Source organism: Littorina saxatilis, linkage group LG12, assembly GCF_037325665.1.
Source record: "Littorina saxatilis isolate snail1 linkage group LG12, US_GU_Lsax_2.0, whole genome shotgun sequence".
In the NCBI taxonomy this organism is placed as follows: Eukaryota; Metazoa; Mollusca; class Gastropoda; order Littorinimorpha; family Littorinidae; genus Littorina; species Littorina saxatilis.
In genome coordinates this window covers 37,589,066-37,605,206 of record NC_090256.1, presented here as the reverse complement: position 1 = coordinate 37,605,206, position 16,141 = coordinate 37,589,066, and the positions used below count along the sequence as shown (strand labels likewise).

Here is a 16,141-nt window from a genome sequence, read left to right as displayed (position 1 = left end):
CGCTTCCCGAGCACGTGAAACCAATGTATTACGATCATCACACCATGATCACACAATTTTTTCTATTAAAAGGGAAGTTTGTCCGCTACTCTACAGGGGGCTCTGGTTAACATGTAAATGGAAGCTACAAACTGGCTTTGAACGTTATTTACCAAACCATTATCTTTAACCTGTTTTAATCTTTAATTTTGTCAAAGCAAGTTGGGTACATTTTTCATATCGATGGTAATCGTCGTAATTTTCTCAATGGAACACCAACCAGTTGCCTGTCTTTGTTCATTTTTTATTAATGATGCTTTCACCTATCTTTCTGAAATCTGCAACACATACAGAATAACATACTCTTTCAAACAGCAACATTATGTGAAGTTTTATTTGTCTCAAGTGTCCCATTTACAGAGGCAGGTTCTGGCACAGCATCATGTATGTTTGGAGTGTTCGGAAATAACAAACCATTGAACAATTCCGCAGCATATGTTCCAATCGCATTCAATACATCTCTTCCAAATCATAGAACACAAGCACTCATTCCTTTCCACCTCTTTAATAGATTACGTGCATATGTACACATAAATTGCAATATCACTCGCATAAATTCACACCGACTCCCTCATATCAACTACATCGCTATTTTTGAAGTTTCACATGATGCACAAAAGTTTTCCTTCAATCCAAAACATTTCACTGTCCACAAAACAAATACATGTATCTATAGCCCCCCCCACCCGCCCTTGCCAATGCCAAGACATTTTTTCTTCACTTTTTTTTTTTATTTTTTTTTTATGACAGTCAAGGCAATCTTTCTTAGGTTTTTTTTTTTTTTGAGGACAAAATCCACAATGTGGAGAAAGGAGTGGTTGAGGTTGGATGCTGTACAGTCAAAGTGGAACGTGGCACCTAGGACTAGACGATCATAGTTGTTTGAGCGCCTTGGATCTGTCCCTCTTGGTCTCCTTGGTCAGTTTGTCTTTGTAGGAGAAGATGTCCCCCTCCCACTTGGAGATGGTCTGCTTCTCGCACACCCAGATTTCGTCCGTAACCTGTCGAAGATAATAAGTTGTTTTGGCACTGAAGTTGTGGAAGGACACCATCACCTGTTTTTCCTATGTACAGTGGTACCTCCTTGACCATCACAAAGCTGAGAAAATAAGGTCTTGAAAGAGAGGGCTCTTAAAATAGGTTTGTTTTTTTGTTTGTTTTTTGGGGGGACAAGTGTAACTAACATAAACTGATTTACATTCAGAGAAGGAACTACAGACACCCTGTCATCTTCAAGGGAAAAACAACACGAATAGCAAGGCCTTTATTATAACCTGACCGAGACACAACTTTAGTTCACGCCACAAATACAAAGCAGTAAGAGATTTAACGTCAAGTCACATGCACAATGTTTGGCTTGCTTGGCCCGTCTTGCCTAACAACTTTGAACTGGAAATTACATACAAGTAAAATAGTCCTATGGACTTAGACAACAAATTTACAAAATTAAACATAATTCCACCACAACTTATACCATTTACACACACACACAATTATCTTGCCTATAAAAGCGATGCTGATTTAGGAAACAAACACAGGCCAGTTTTCACACAAACTCACCTGAGAGATGAGCCTGAAGTCGTGAGAAACCAGGATCATTCCTCCGTCAAAGTCATTGATAGCCTCAGCCAGAGAGTCGATCGTCTCGATGTCCAAATGATTGGTGGGTTCGTCAAGAAGCAGCATGTGAGGGCATTGCCAGGCCAGCCAGGCAAAGGTCACACGGCAACGCTGACCGTCAGACAGGTTGCGTATAGGGCAGATCTGGAGACAGAAATGAACAATATGGTACTCTGTATACTGCATGACAGGTTGCGTATAGGGCAGATCTGTAGACAGAAATTAACAATATGGTACTCTGTATACTGCACGACAGGTTGCATAAAGGGCAGATCTGGAGACAGAAATGAAAAACTTAGTACTCTATGCTGCATGACAGGTTGCTTCTAGTTAGAAGTATTGTGGCGGGAGAGCCATGTTTGAAAAAGTTAGCATTAGATAAAATAAATGATTGAAGGTTCGGGACTGCCATGGCATGCAGAGTTCCCTCTGTCATGCTATCGCTGGCCCCAGCCTTTAAAATCGAAGTATAGAAGGAGATCGATAGACGCTCGCAAGGGAGGTAATCGAACTTTCGGTTTCTGTTTCGGTCGGCCATTTTGGACGGTACCGATGCTGTCTACCAGTAAAGATTCATAAACATTGAGAAAATGTGTTAGTTAATATGATAAATGGTAGAAGTGTGGATGAAAGTGTTTGAAATATGTTTTCAAGCCATTGAAAGACAGTTCTCAATTTAGTCAGGCAACGTGAAAGTCATATTTGTTTGTTTGTTTGTTTATTTGTTGCTTAACGTCCAGCCGACTACGCAGAGCCATATCAGGACGAGGAAGGGGGGATGAAGGGGGCCACTTGTCAAGCGATTCCTGTTTACAAATGCACTAACCCATTACTTGTGTCCCAGCAGGCTTTAGTAAAACTAAATTAATACCTACTGGAAGATTACCAGTTTCCAGTATGTTAAAATAGGCTTAACCTATCTACTGCTGGACTTACATCAGAACACTAACAGATTAAACTATACATGAATCGCGAGACAAGCGGCAAGAGAAGAGATTTTTGGAAAAAATACAGGTGAATGAGCAAGAAGGCAGAAAAAAAAAAGAATTCATGAAAAAAAAGAATTCATGAAGAAAAAGAGAGCATGACAGGAAAGAGGAACCAAAAATCTACCTAACAGCAAACTAGAAAGCTCCTGCGGTTCCAAAAACAGGAGGGGCCTTTAATTTCATAACCGCAGTGCCCCACTGCGGGAGTGAAAGTCATAGCGACTCGTCGTTGTGGCAATAACGTTAACCGCAAGTCGTTCAGTGATCTTACTTGGAGAAACAGAATTCGTAAAAGAGAGGAGAGACAAGGTTTCTTTGATGAAGATAGTGTTGTAGGTTGCTGAAATATTGCGAACAGTTATTAAAAGAGCGCTTGTTGTGATCAGCAAGTGTAAAGATAAAGGAAAAAGGACGGACTATATTGTCCGCGTAATGTTTTGAAAGTAGTGCGGTTAATGTTCTTTTTCGGTCAGCCAATCTGCCTCTGTGTGTTTGTTTACGTTGCCATGCAGATTGGTATTAAAGACAGTGTAAAATGAAGTTCCTACACGCATTAGGACAGGCTTTAGGACAGAGTAGAATGGGTTAGAATAAGGACATAGACTGAGGGCGCTAGGTTAGGGATTAGAATAGGGAGAGAGAAGAGGCAAGGTAGACTAGATCAAGATTTAGAATAGGGACAAGAAAGAAGAGACTTCGCATTCTTTCAACGGGATAGCATAGGGAAAACGCAGCGTAAAAGAACTTAGAGAATCTTGCCACATTTTCATAACGTCAGGACAGTATAGGAATAGATAGCTTCAAAGGATAACCTCGCATGCTACTGGTTTGTTTACCTCAAATGCCAGTAGAGGTTCAAAGAGTGAATAGGCGGAAACCTCGTAGTTAGTCAGAAAATAAACAACCAGACGGTTAGAACGTCAGGTGACGTTTGATTGAGCGGTCCTAAATTAGCTAGCTAGGTGGGGAAATTAAACCTTAGGTGACCTGCGCAAACTCAGATAAGCTCCTTTTGGTGTCCCGTCTGTTTTGCGTATGGTACAAGGGGGAAACTTGATTTAGGTTTAGGGACAAAACACTTTGGTAACGAACTAGACATAAAGTAAAGAAGTAATAAGTGCACGCACTAGTCACAAGATCTGCCGAGCTAAACAAAAGATGTAACCTGTTTTATACCTACATGTACAACTTTCACGGTTTTCCGCCGGGTCGATAAATTTACAAGCATCATAATAGGAAAACTGCTACAGTATATACAAAAGATCTGACAACAGAAGATGAAAAACATTGTGGCTGAAATAGTGCAAAGCCGAACGTTCAACACAAATCTGCGAGAATCAGGTCTTAAAGGCTGACATAGTCCTATTTAATCATTTTAATTACTTCCAGGGCTTTTCCCATCGTTACGGGGATGTACCGTACTTTCCGGGTGACAAGGCGCTTCGTTATCTAAGACGCACCTCCTTCTTTTTAAAAAAAATTGTAATCCAGTCACCCATTGGACGCAGGAGGCCGATAGGGCGCACCAAAATGACCCAGTTTTTGCCATGAGAGGTGGTTCCCCTGTCATATCTGAGAGAGGAAACACTTCCTGCATCGGGGTCAGTGACCGGTCAGTGACCGACTTTAACTGAGTGAAAATATGTGTGCTCTGTGTGTGCGGCCAGATCAAAGGCATTGTGATAGCTGGGTGGCCTTGTTAAAAGACACGACCTTCTTCCCAGGGGTCAATGACCCAGTTTTTGCCATGAGAGGTGGTTCCCCTGTCATATCTGAGAGAGGAAACACTTCCTGCATCGGGGTCAGTGACCGGTCAGTGACTGAGTTTAACAGAGTGGAAATCTGTGTGTGCGGCCAGATCAAAGGCAGGGCAGTACCTAGTAGCTGAAACATGCATTATCACAAGTTGTTTGACTGGTACTCAAGCGGTCTCTTTGATTTTTTTCGTATTTCATACACGGATTAGGCGCTTCGTTATACATGACGCAGGGGTCGAACTCGAGGAAAAAAGTCGCGCCTTATGACCCGGAAAGTACGGTATACATTAAGCTTCCTGCAAAGTTTTAGGTTTGAAGTCCTTACCAATTACGAGAAATAATTAATTCTTTATAAAGTTTATTGCTATGTTTAAACAGTTCTCAAGGACTTGGGCTATTTTTAGACCGTCAACACAGACAGTACAGCTTCGTCAATCCCAGCGTGAAGGAAATCGCTCACCTTCCACGTGCAAAACGTAGTGATATTGACACGCCAGATTAGCGCGGTAGCGTATTGTGCTAAGCAGGAAAGCGCGCTTTTCTGTATTCTTGTTAACTTCGCAATTTCCGGAAAACATCCACTTTCACTTTGAGACTGTTCTGTTTACATTCGACACTATCAACACCACTTTGCAATACTGAAATAATTTTTTCTGTGTTCGAAAGCTACAGCCAATCGTTATTATATCCCTTTAGGTACAGTTTTATAACATTATTGGCAAATGTAAACAATACTGAATAGGAATGAATTAATGAACGCTACGAAAAGGGCAGCCTTGTTTGTTTGTTCGTTCATGGGCTGAAACTCCCACGGCTTTTACGTGTATGACCGTTTTTACCCCGCCATTTAGGCAGCCATACGCCACTTTCGGAGGAAGCATGCTGGGTATTTTCGTGTTTCTATAACCCACCGAACTCTGACATGGATTACAGGATCTTTTTCGTGCGCACTTGGTCTTGTGCTTGCGTGTACACACGGGGGTGTTCGGACACCGAGGAGAGTCTGCACACAAAGTTGACTCTGAGAAATAAATCTCTCGCCGAACGTGGGGACGAACTCACGCTGATACAAATCCAGCGCGCTACCGACTGAGCTACATCCCCGCCCTAAGGGCAGCCTTTAAAAAGGTGGTAAATTTCAAGAGGATATGAACAGAAATCTGAAAAAATAAGGTCAAAAATGGGGGAAGGTTAAGAGCTAAATTGGGGGGTCTTAAAAGGGGGGTTCAACTGTATCTATGTGATGCTGAAAAATGTGTTTGGTGTGTGTGTGAGCGTGTGCATGCCAGTGCGTGTGTGTGATGCTGACAAATATTCGTGTGTGTGTGTGTGTGTGCATGCCAGTGTGTGTGTGTGATGCTGAAAAATGTGTTTGGTGTGTGTGTGAGCGTGTGCATGCCAGTGCGTGTGTGTGATGCTGACAAATGTTTGGTGTGTGTGTGAACATGTGCATGCCAGTGCGTGTGTGTGATGCTGACAAATGTTTGGTGTGTGAGTGTGAGCGTGTGCATGCCAGTGTGTGTGTGTGTGTGATGCTGACAAATGTTTGGTGTGTGTGTGAACATGCCAGTGCGCGATACTGAAAAACGTGTTTGGTGTGTGTGTGAACGTGTGCATGCCAGTGCATGTGTGTGATGCTGACAAATGTGTTTGGTGTGCGTGTGTGTATGCCAGTGTGTGTGTGTGATGCTGACAAATGTTTGGTGTGTGTGTGTGTGCATGCCAGTGTGTGTGTGTGATGCTGACAATGGTGTTCGGTGTATGTGTGAGCGTATGCATGCCAGTGTGTGTGATGCTGACAAATGTGTTTGGTGTATGTGTGTGAGCGTATGCATGCCAGTGTGTGTGTGTGATGTTGACAAATGTGTTTGGTGTATGTGTGTGAGCGTGTGCATGCCAGTGCGTGATGCTGACAAATGTGTTTGGTGTGTGTGAGCGTGTGCATGCCAGTGTGTAACTGTGTGATGCTGACAAATGTGTTGTATATGTGTGTGCATGCCAGTGTGTGTGTGTGTGTGTGTGATGCTGGAAAATGTATTTGTTGTATATGTGTGAGTGTGTGCATACCAGTGTGTGTGTGTGATGCTGAAAAATGTGTTTGGTGTATATGTGTGAGCCTGTGCACGCCAGTGAGTGTGTGTGTGATGCTGAAAATTGTGTCCCCACCTGCTGCTGTCCAGTCAGACCGTAGCGCCCCACGATCTTGCGCATCTGTTCTATCTCCTTGATCTCCGGGTAGCATTTCATCATGTACTCCAGGGCAGAGAGATCCAGGTCCAGTTGTTCACCTAGATGCTGTTCAAACACACACAGTCGGTTCATTTTTAAAGGCCAACATCCCTTCACGTTACAACTGATCTGCTGACTATTTCAGATCTGCCCCAGCTTTTTCCATGGAGTCAAGCCATCCCTCCACTTGAACACCAACAATCAACTTCCTGACCGCTTCCGGAGGAGTTCCTTTCACAGATTGACACCAGTAAAACAAATGAGTTGATAAAACAGTGTGCACTCTGCACAGAGAGCACCCAGGCTTCTGATGTGTCCAAGTGGAGGGAAGTTCTTGGTCCATGTAAAAGCCTGGACATATCTAAGATGGTCAATTAAATAGCTTACACAGAAAGACTGTACCGTAATAGTTACAGCAGGATTTCACTCGTATGATTGAAATGGTTCGTGTCTAACAAAGGTTTGTCATGCAACAACAAAACTCCGCCTTATGTTATTAGACTGAAATACCTGAAAATGTTTAATAGCATCCACTCAAAACTTCATGTATGTCAATAGCTGCCACCAGTCTCCCTAGATGAAAAGTATTGTGCTACATAAACACAAAAAATGCAGTCATGCCAAACTCAAGATATGCATCCCCTTAACTTTTCGCATGCAAAAATTACATCTGAAGATCGAAGTCACATGTTCAGCTTTTGAATCTTTTTGAACAACGTAAGGAAATCTAACAAAAATAAATTAAAATGTTATTATTTGACTTACCTGGTGGTACCTTCCAATCTTTAGATGGGAATGCCTTCGTATCAAGCCATCCGAGGGGATCAGCTGGAGAGGAAAAGGCATAACACAAGTCAAATGATGTCTCTTGAAAAAAAAACCCCACCCCAATAGTGCCAAACTTCCTTTTTGAGAACCCACTTTACTGATGTTAGTCCATTTACTTCATGACCATTATTTGTCAACGTTGATACAAAAAAATTAACAATTTAACCATCCTTAAAACCATCCTTTTCCCCCCTTACCTCTCCATTAAACGTCTTTACTGATGATTAAGTTGACCACTACTATTTATCAACGATCAAAATCACTGCCAGTCTCTCTCTCTTCATTTTATTTGTATAAAATATGAAATATTTTGAAAGAAAAGGGTTGAAGTTATCACTTGTTCGCCATGTCTTGTTATCAGAATTTGTATTGATTATCAGTTTTAGAAGGTGTCCATAAGCAGTCTGCTTGTTAACGTTCTTAATGTTGTTTCTGTTTAAAATGTGTATACAAGAAAAATTAATAAAAACACGCTTAAACCAAAATCACGATTAGACAATGTCATTTTCTTGCCCTTACCTCTCCACTGATGAGTTTGAGCAGTGTGGACTTGCCAGCCCCGTTGGGTCCAACAAGAGCCACGCGTGTGTCGAGGTCCATGCCAAAGTCAAGGTCCTTGTAGATGTAATTCTGAAACAACAAATTAGACATTGACTTCAAGGTCATCATCATTTTGCCTGCACAACTGCGTGAGGAACTGTGCGCCAGTTCAATCTCTTCATGCAAGACGTGTAATTGTCTTTCATCATTTCTTCAAATGTTAAGTTACATTTTGCCTAAAAGTTCAAATTTAGCACCACAAATGATTTTCTCATCTGAGATAAAAGAAAGTGTTGATACATGTATCTACGTCAGCTCGAAAGACCAAGATGTACAACCAGAAACAAACACGAACATGAAAACAACAAACAGAACCGGGTTCTACTACAGTCTCCCTCAGCTTAAACAGTTTTGAAGATTGAACATCAAAATGTTTAAAAAATTATAAGTTATTTGATGCAAACTTGACCTCACTGCGATCTTAGAACTTGTGGCAGGTCAACCAGACTTGGATTGATAACTCAAGTGAGTAAAAAAAAAAAGAGTTGACAGGGAGAGAGAGAATGAAGAAAGTTCAGAAGAAGGACAGAACCTAATGTTACACTACAAAAGGAACCCACTGAAAAGCGCCAACATTCCCTAATCATCTACTTGCCAGAAGACGCACGCATTTTATTTGCCAAAGAGGAAGACATACCTTGTGCTCATTGTAGCGGAAGCTGACGTTCTGCACCATGATGACCGGGGGCGGCAGAGTGCCACAGCTTGGGAAGTAGAACGCCAAATTCTGATGGAAAACGAAACACACTGTAACCCCATTTCATTACTGAATATGCAGGAAAAATTAATATCTTCACCGCTCCATGGGTGCAACTGCTGGAAAATGAAAAAACTGAAAATGTCGTGGTCCTGGGGCAGGGGCCGTCAAGGCCCCGGCGGGGTGCAGGGGCAGCGCCCTTGCTGAGGGGTCCATTTCAGGGAGGATTTGAATGGCCTCTTTTGACTCTAAATCTATTTCAGAACAGGCTTTGCGGATATGCATAATAATTTATGAACAATCTTGTAAACCTGAAGGTATTTGCAACCACCCAGCCGAAAATGAATTTTAGCATTTTAAGAGCCTCTCCTGGTTTTAAAACTGAAAACAGCAACAACAAAATGTTGGGGGGGGGGGGGGGGGGAGGGGAGGATGCACAATATGAAAAACCTCTATACTTGAAGGTGTTTGGTTGCATCACTCTTGCTAGAGGGTCTACAAAAAACAAGGTCAACACATTTGAAGAAGGGTTTTAGAAGCCTCTCCTTGCTAACAAACTTAAAATTGGAGATGCCCAAATTAAAAATCTTGTAAACTTGAAGGTGTTTAATCACTTAGTTTTGTCTTTGATTTAAAAAAATGTTTACTGAATTAAAGGAAAATTACCATGCTAACAAAAAGTTTTCACAAACACAGGAAATTACAGTCACCTCCCTTGTATTACAACTTCTTTACTTGAAGCTTATGAATTTATCATTGCAGGAGGTAAATTCTCAAATAATTGTTGAACCATAGCTTCAACCAAATGAGAAACAAGTTTCAAGTCACTGAGTTTGTTTCAATTGGATACTTTCAAAAGGGCTAACTGCTCAGGTTAAAAAGAAGAAGGTTTAGACAAAAACAGAAACCTCCAGAGTTATATCCCTTGCCATGCACATGCAATCTTCTGATGCTGCTTTTTCATTTTAGGAGTTAAATTCGCAAATGATTGTTGAATCATAGCTTGAATTAAAAGAAAAATAAGTTTCAAGCAAGCTTGTTTTAGTTGCCAACTTTCTAAAGGACTCAATGTAGCTGAAGCAAAATACCACTGGTTCATAGATCAGGAATGCAAATTTTCTCTACAACTCAAGGTCTCTGAATCCCTAAAAGTGGGGTATATAAGGAAGGCTAAATACACAGAACTTAAGATGCCACATTCACCAGTATGACATGACATCCTCCCCCCCCCCCCCCCCCTTTACACAGCCGTACCTATCAGGCATGGTCAAAGGTGGCTGACCTCTCAAGCAACCCCCCACCCAAACACAATGGCCTTGCTCCAGAATTTTCAAAAAAACGGATTTTCCGTCTGCAGCCTCCTGAGAAAAACGGAAATTCCGTCCTAGACGGAAGAGTTGCACCCATGCCGCTCTAAAGGACCCCCAAGTACCCTCTTGAATCTCACATAGATGACTGCATTTTTGTCTGAATTCATTGTCTCCCAGGTACGGATATATCCGTACCCACTCATATGGCTCTATCTGACCAGGTACAGATATATCCGCTCAGACTGTTAACTTCAATCACTTCCTGTAACATCCATCTAACGCCTGCATTCCAGCATGTTGATACTCAGTTACAACACAATTACTACAATTCTGAGTGACCTGCTGCAGCACAGCTGGTCTCAGCTAAAAAAAAACTTGGTCAACATAGGTGGGGTAGAAAGTGTTAAACAAGTACACCCTTCTTTGTCATCTAACCCAAAATTTAAAGCACTCAGTCTCAGAAATTCAGGCACTTTCTTCGAACGATGTCAGTAAAGTTTGATGATATTAACTAGGATAACAATACTCAGAATCGGACCAAAATCTGCCCCAAGACCAGGAGGTTTCTGATTTTTCTTCTTCAATTTTTGGTCTGATTTTTACATCCCTAATGCCATCACAATCAAGAAAAATGATCTTTCTTTCTTTATTGAAAAATTTCTAAAGTAAATTTTGATTTAATTAATATACTTACCCGAATCACATTAGCATTGAGTCACATGAGATGCTTAGCACTGAAAAACGCTTACCTATCTAAGGGAAGCAACCCCATCACCAAAACGAAAGCGAAAGTAGCTTAGGTAATGAGCAGTCACACTGGGAGTTACCTCCCATATTGGTGTGCACACGTCACTTCCCATAACTCCACGTGTCTACCTACCCTCATACGGCTTTTACACAAACATCAAAAACCATACGCGGGGCAGGCGGGAGGGAATCCAATATGTGATTCGGGTAAGTATATTAATTAAATCAAAATTTACTTTAGAAATTTTTCATTAAATTTCATATTCTTACTCCGAATCACATTAGCAGATAATCATCAAGAAGGCGGTGGGAAAGAAAAATCTAACTCACTCTAAAAACCTTGCCAGGAAGTAGCCCCATGCCAACAAGGCAGGGAGGGCTCGGTGGAAAGAAAATTCTAACTCACACTAATCCTTAGCCAGGAACTGGCACGCTGCCAACAAATCAGGAAGGGAGCGGAGAAACAAACCTGATTGACAGCCAAGGAGTCTCTAATCAAAACTAGCCAAAGGAAAACCTCAGAGGGCTAGTAAGCTGTGCCCAAACCTTCGATCAATCCCACGGACAAAAAAGGGAAAAGGCACAGAGAGAGACCAAAGCTCTGGATTAAATGAACCCGAGCTAAGTAGAGGGGGAAAGACAATCTGCCACCCCCCCCCCCTTTCTTCTTCTAGGAAGGAAAGTTCAACCCAACAAGAAGCGTGGACAAAGAGAGGCAGCTCAAAAAGAAGGGCGACCAATCACCACGTAAAGGAAAGAGAGAGACGTCCGAGTACCAGGTACCCGAGTCCAACTCGATGACGAAAACTCACAAAGAGCGTCAGCGTACATAAGTTCCAAGAACAAAAGAGTACGCAATTCAGTCTGCTTGTAGGAAAATCGAAAGAGAATCCAAACCCCAGACTGAAAGCGAGACTGATAAGCATCAAAAAACCGTGGCGCCAAGCAGTCGAGGAAATTCCCGAGAAAAAATTCTCCGGAAAAGCTGGAAGATACGTTCGTAGCCAAATCGAGAGAAAGCTGAAACTTGGACGAACCAACCAGAAAATGTCTGTCCGTCTTTGAGAGACGGAAGGCCAGACAAAAGGCAAAACCCTTTAGCCATTGTTGCCTGTGGTAGAAAGGTGACCGTAAAAGGAAACCCAACCCAACGGCAGTCGCTCTAACTCTCCTCATTTTAGAATGAGGATGAAGAAAGCGTCGGGTCCACAGACATAGGCACCCGAAAAAGCGAAGTCAAGCAGCTAAACGCTGCCGGACAACGCACAGACTAAGGCTAAGAGCCACAGAGCCCGTAACCCAGCCACCATTCCAAAATACCCGCTGAACACCGGCAAAGGAATGACTCAAAGGTTTCGGAATATTAGTTAGCCCTCTGCCGAGAGGAGAGGACTAACCAAAAAACTGAGAGAGAAGGTCAGCCACAAAGGATGATCCTTCGAACTGATATTGCCGAAGACAATGCCCCCTCAGAAAATCTGTATGTCACCTCCGAGGACGACTTAAGTGAAACTTAAGTTTGGACGAAACATCAGAACCAGTCCTTGCTCGAGAAAGGCAGAGCCTGACCCAGCGAAAGACCAACACCGGCCGCATAAGTCAGTCATTGTTCCTAAAGCGCCGACGTAACCATGACGTCAGTAAGAGAACAACTCTCCGGCTAACCGGAAATGTGACCGGAACAGCAAATTGTGGCTGAAACGACTGTCACCCTGACCGCCAGAAGCCAGCATACCCGAAGGTCAGCCCGAAACCCACCGGAAGAGATCCCAGAAGATGCTCAAGCCGGTGGACTTAACTCGCTGTGTGAACATCGCTAAAGAGCGAAATCAAATCCCGTCGACACCCAAACGCGTGAGCGAGGTGAAGAGAGGATAAAAACACCTGATCTTCGTTCACCCTAGGAAAGGTTGAACCAAGAATGAAGACGACATCATCGTATTGATCTACACCAAGTGTAAGCAAATCAATATAATCCGTCCTGGACCGAAAAATATGATGAAGGTCTCCTAAAGATGCCAGATCTAACACGGACGTCCCATCTCCTCCTAAGAGAGAAGGATGCGTCTTGAAACAGCCACAACCGAGTCTCTCATAACTGGAAACCAGTAGAGGGAGCCAAATCCGGGTCCCCAGACAAGGCGACCGCGGAGAAGCAGAGGACGAGTGTCAGACGAAGCCCAAATAGCCAAAACAAGCTAAGGCTAAAACTGTTCCGTAACTTGTCTTGAGGGACAGGAAAAAGGAACAGAAACGGCAGGAGTACCACTTCAGGTATGGGATGAAATAGCCCAAGAACCTGTAAAAATGGTATGCCACAGAAGAGGAATCTCCAAACCGAAGTAGGAAAAACTCCCTCTTCCCAACCAAACGGAAGTTGTCATCGCCGTACAGGCACCCAAAGAGTGTGCCAAAACAGCTGACGTCCTTCCGGAAAACAAGTCTGTTCGCTAGCCTCAGACCCACAGTCGGGGTGGACAAGCAGGCGACAAAGACCAAGGTCACAGACCAGTGGCATAAAAAACGATGCACGAGTAACCCGGAAACCGGAAACTCGCGTACCGAAGTATCACTTTGACTTATACTCTGACTGGTGTGAGAGTAAAGAAAGCCAAGTGAAGAAAGCCCGAAGGCCTATACCACGGAGGGCCCAGAGGCGGAAGGAAACACGCAATAACCGGAGACCGGAGCCCGTGTCTCTGGAAAACACCTGCTCATCCCTTGACTCAGAGGAAAAGGGTAAGAGGAGAGGCCATCCAACCACCGTGTCTGGAAAAGCGGAAGTCACAACACCCTCGGGGTGAAGCAAAAACTGCCCCGGCTGAAGCACAGAGTGCGACAATGCCGACCGCTGTTGCTCTCTCTCTGGCTGTAAGAAGCCAGAAAAAGAGACAGCGTATCCAGCCAAAGCCAGAAAAGCAGCCCCTGAAACCACAGAATGCGGAAACGAGGACTGAATAGACTGAGGCCGAAACCATAAAAGACCGGAGGCCAGTCGGCGGTCCGTACAGCACTTCCCCGTCGCCTTAGCGTACGCGTGCCGTAGGACCCCCTAATCCGGTGAGGACCGGAAAAAACGCAGCCGTCGCAACCGCAAAAGCGGAAATGAAGGCTGCATAGACTGAGGCCAGAAGCCATCAAGCCCGGAGGCCAGTCTGCAGTCCATCCCATCACCGGTGCAGAGAGAACGCATGAGGGAGGACCTATACTTCCGACCAAACCCGGAAATGCAGCGGCCGTAAACGGCAGCCACATCCAGTCCATCCCGTCACCGTTGTCCGAGCGAACGCATGAGAGAGGACCTATGCTTCCGATAAAACCGGAAACGCAGTGGCCGTAAACGGCTGCCGCTACTGTTCTGTATAGACCGTGACCACGGTGGGTAAGACGAAAGTATCAGAACAGGGGTTATGCTTCCGGTTGAGAACCGGAAACGCAGGAGCCATAAACGGCTGCCGTTACTGTTCTGTATAGTCCGTGACCACGGTGGGTAAGACAGAAGTATCAGAACAGCGGTTATGCTTCCGGTTGAAAACCGGAAACGCGGTAGCCGTAAACGGCTGCCGCTACCGTTCTGTATAGTCCGTGACCACGGAGGGTGACGGAAGTATCAGAACAGCGGTTATGCTTCCGGTTGAAAACCGGAAACGCAGTAGCCGTAAACGGCTGCCGCTACCGTTCTGTTTAGTCCGTGACCGCAGTGGGTGACAGACGTATCAGAACGGGGGTTATGCTTCCGGTTGAAAACCGGAAACGCAGTAGCCGTAAACGGCTGCCGCTACCGTTCTGTATAGTACGTGACCATCGTGGGTGACGGAAGTATCAGAACGGGGGTTATGTTTCCGGTTGAAAACCGGAAACGCAGTAGCCGTAAACGGCTGCCGCTACCGTTCTGTATAGTCCGTGACCATCGTGGGTGGCGGAAGTATCAGAACGGGAGTTATGTTTCCGGTTGAAAACCGGAAACGCAGTAGCCGTAAACGGCTGCCGCTACTGTTATGCCGCAGTCCGTGCCCTCTGGGGAAATGTCGGTATTGGCAACAACAGGAGAATGCAAGGAGTGACCCTGCCCCAAAGAACTGTCTCCCCGAAGGGAGTGTCCAGACGTCTCACGAGGACTGTAGGACCAGTTCAACTTACCGGTAATGCCACCACAGAAGCGGCCACCGACAAGGCAGGAACCTGCTTCCCGGAAACGGAAGCATCCAGCAAGGAAGCCAGGAACCGAACAACCACCACGGAAGGGAGCAAGACACTGCCGACCGCCGTGGAACGCTGCATCTCCTCTCTCCTCAATGCCGAACTCTGGGGCAAAGATAACACGAGAGAGGACACCAAAAACCCCCCTCCAACAAGAAGGGAGCACAGAAACAACGGACGTGAACGACTGCGCAAAGCACAAGTGCTAGAAGCAGAAACATGCACGGACAAAGAGGGGATTGCAGCCTAAACCACGACCCCAAGCTAAAAAAGGCGACGGCGGACGAAAGCTAAACTAGCCTTAAACGTCAGCCTAGCCAAAAAGCTAAAACCAATAATAGCTACTGATAACCGAAACGAAGGACGAACTATCAGACGCTAAGAAAATACGAAAAACTTCGCACAAATTACTGTAAGCACGTAAGTCCAATGGACAGAAAACTTCAGTAATTAAAAAAGTTCAAAGAACAGCAACTAACCAAGCTTGTAAACTACCCGAGTAAACAAGCAAAGGCGACCTACCAAAAACATTAAAGTCAGCAAAGCTAACAAGATGCAAATGGCGAAAAAACATACGGCTAAAATTACTGAAACACGCAAGCCGCAACGGCCTGCCCAGTCAGTAAACAAAATAATTCTCTAGAGAAACACCCAAAATAACCATGCTTGCCGAACCCAAAGGAGGCCCGCACGGCTAAATACCATTATAATGGAAGTTAGCAAGCTAACTGAACACACTAACAATGGCGACAAAGCAACAAGTCACTGACAAACAAGTCCGAACACGGACGAAAGTTCAGCAACAAAAGCGAGAAAGAGAACACAAAAACGGGAACGAGCTCACCAAACAGCAGTAGTGACGAGCAGACAGACAGGTAACATGGCCGGCAGGTGTCACAACAACACAAGAGCAGACCATAGGAGCGAAAAATTTCAGTGACCTTTCCCTCAGAGGTGAAAAGATCGTATGAGGGTAGGTAGACACGTGGAGTTATGGGAAGTGACGTGTGCACACCAATATGGGAGGTAACTCCCAGTGTGACTGCTCATTACCTAAGCTACTTTCGCTTTCGTTTTGGTGATGGGGTTGCTTCCCTTAGATAGGTAAGCGTTTTTCAGTGCTAA

At 44.3% G+C, this 16,141-nt stretch overlaps 1 protein-coding gene across 4 annotated transcripts in view; it reads right to left on the bottom strand.

The window, feature by feature from the left end:
* Nucleotides 1-528: 528 nt before the first annotated feature.
* Nucleotides 529-16,141, bottom strand: part of LOC138981848 (ATP-binding cassette sub-family F member 2-like) — a 31,696-nt gene continuing 16,083 nt past the window's right edge. For 3 of the 4 annotated variants that reach the window (XM_070354953.1, XM_070354955.1, XM_070354954.1), the window contains exons 10-15: nt 8,700-8,789; nt 7,982-8,092; nt 7,400-7,462; nt 6,572-6,700; nt 1,600-1,803; nt 529-1,040 (exon numbers count right to left, since the gene is read on the bottom strand). In XM_070354953.1, the coding sequence (XP_070211054.1) occupies nt 912-1,040; nt 1,600-1,803; nt 6,572-6,700; nt 7,400-7,462; nt 7,982-8,092; nt 8,700-8,789 (726 nt within the window). In that variant the 3' untranslated portion in view covers nt 529-911. Of the gene's footprint in view, nt 1,041-1,599; nt 1,869-6,571; nt 6,701-7,399; nt 7,463-7,981; nt 8,093-8,699; nt 8,790-16,141 lie in introns of those variants that run through there. The other variant, XM_070354956.1, reaches the window with a different exon arrangement.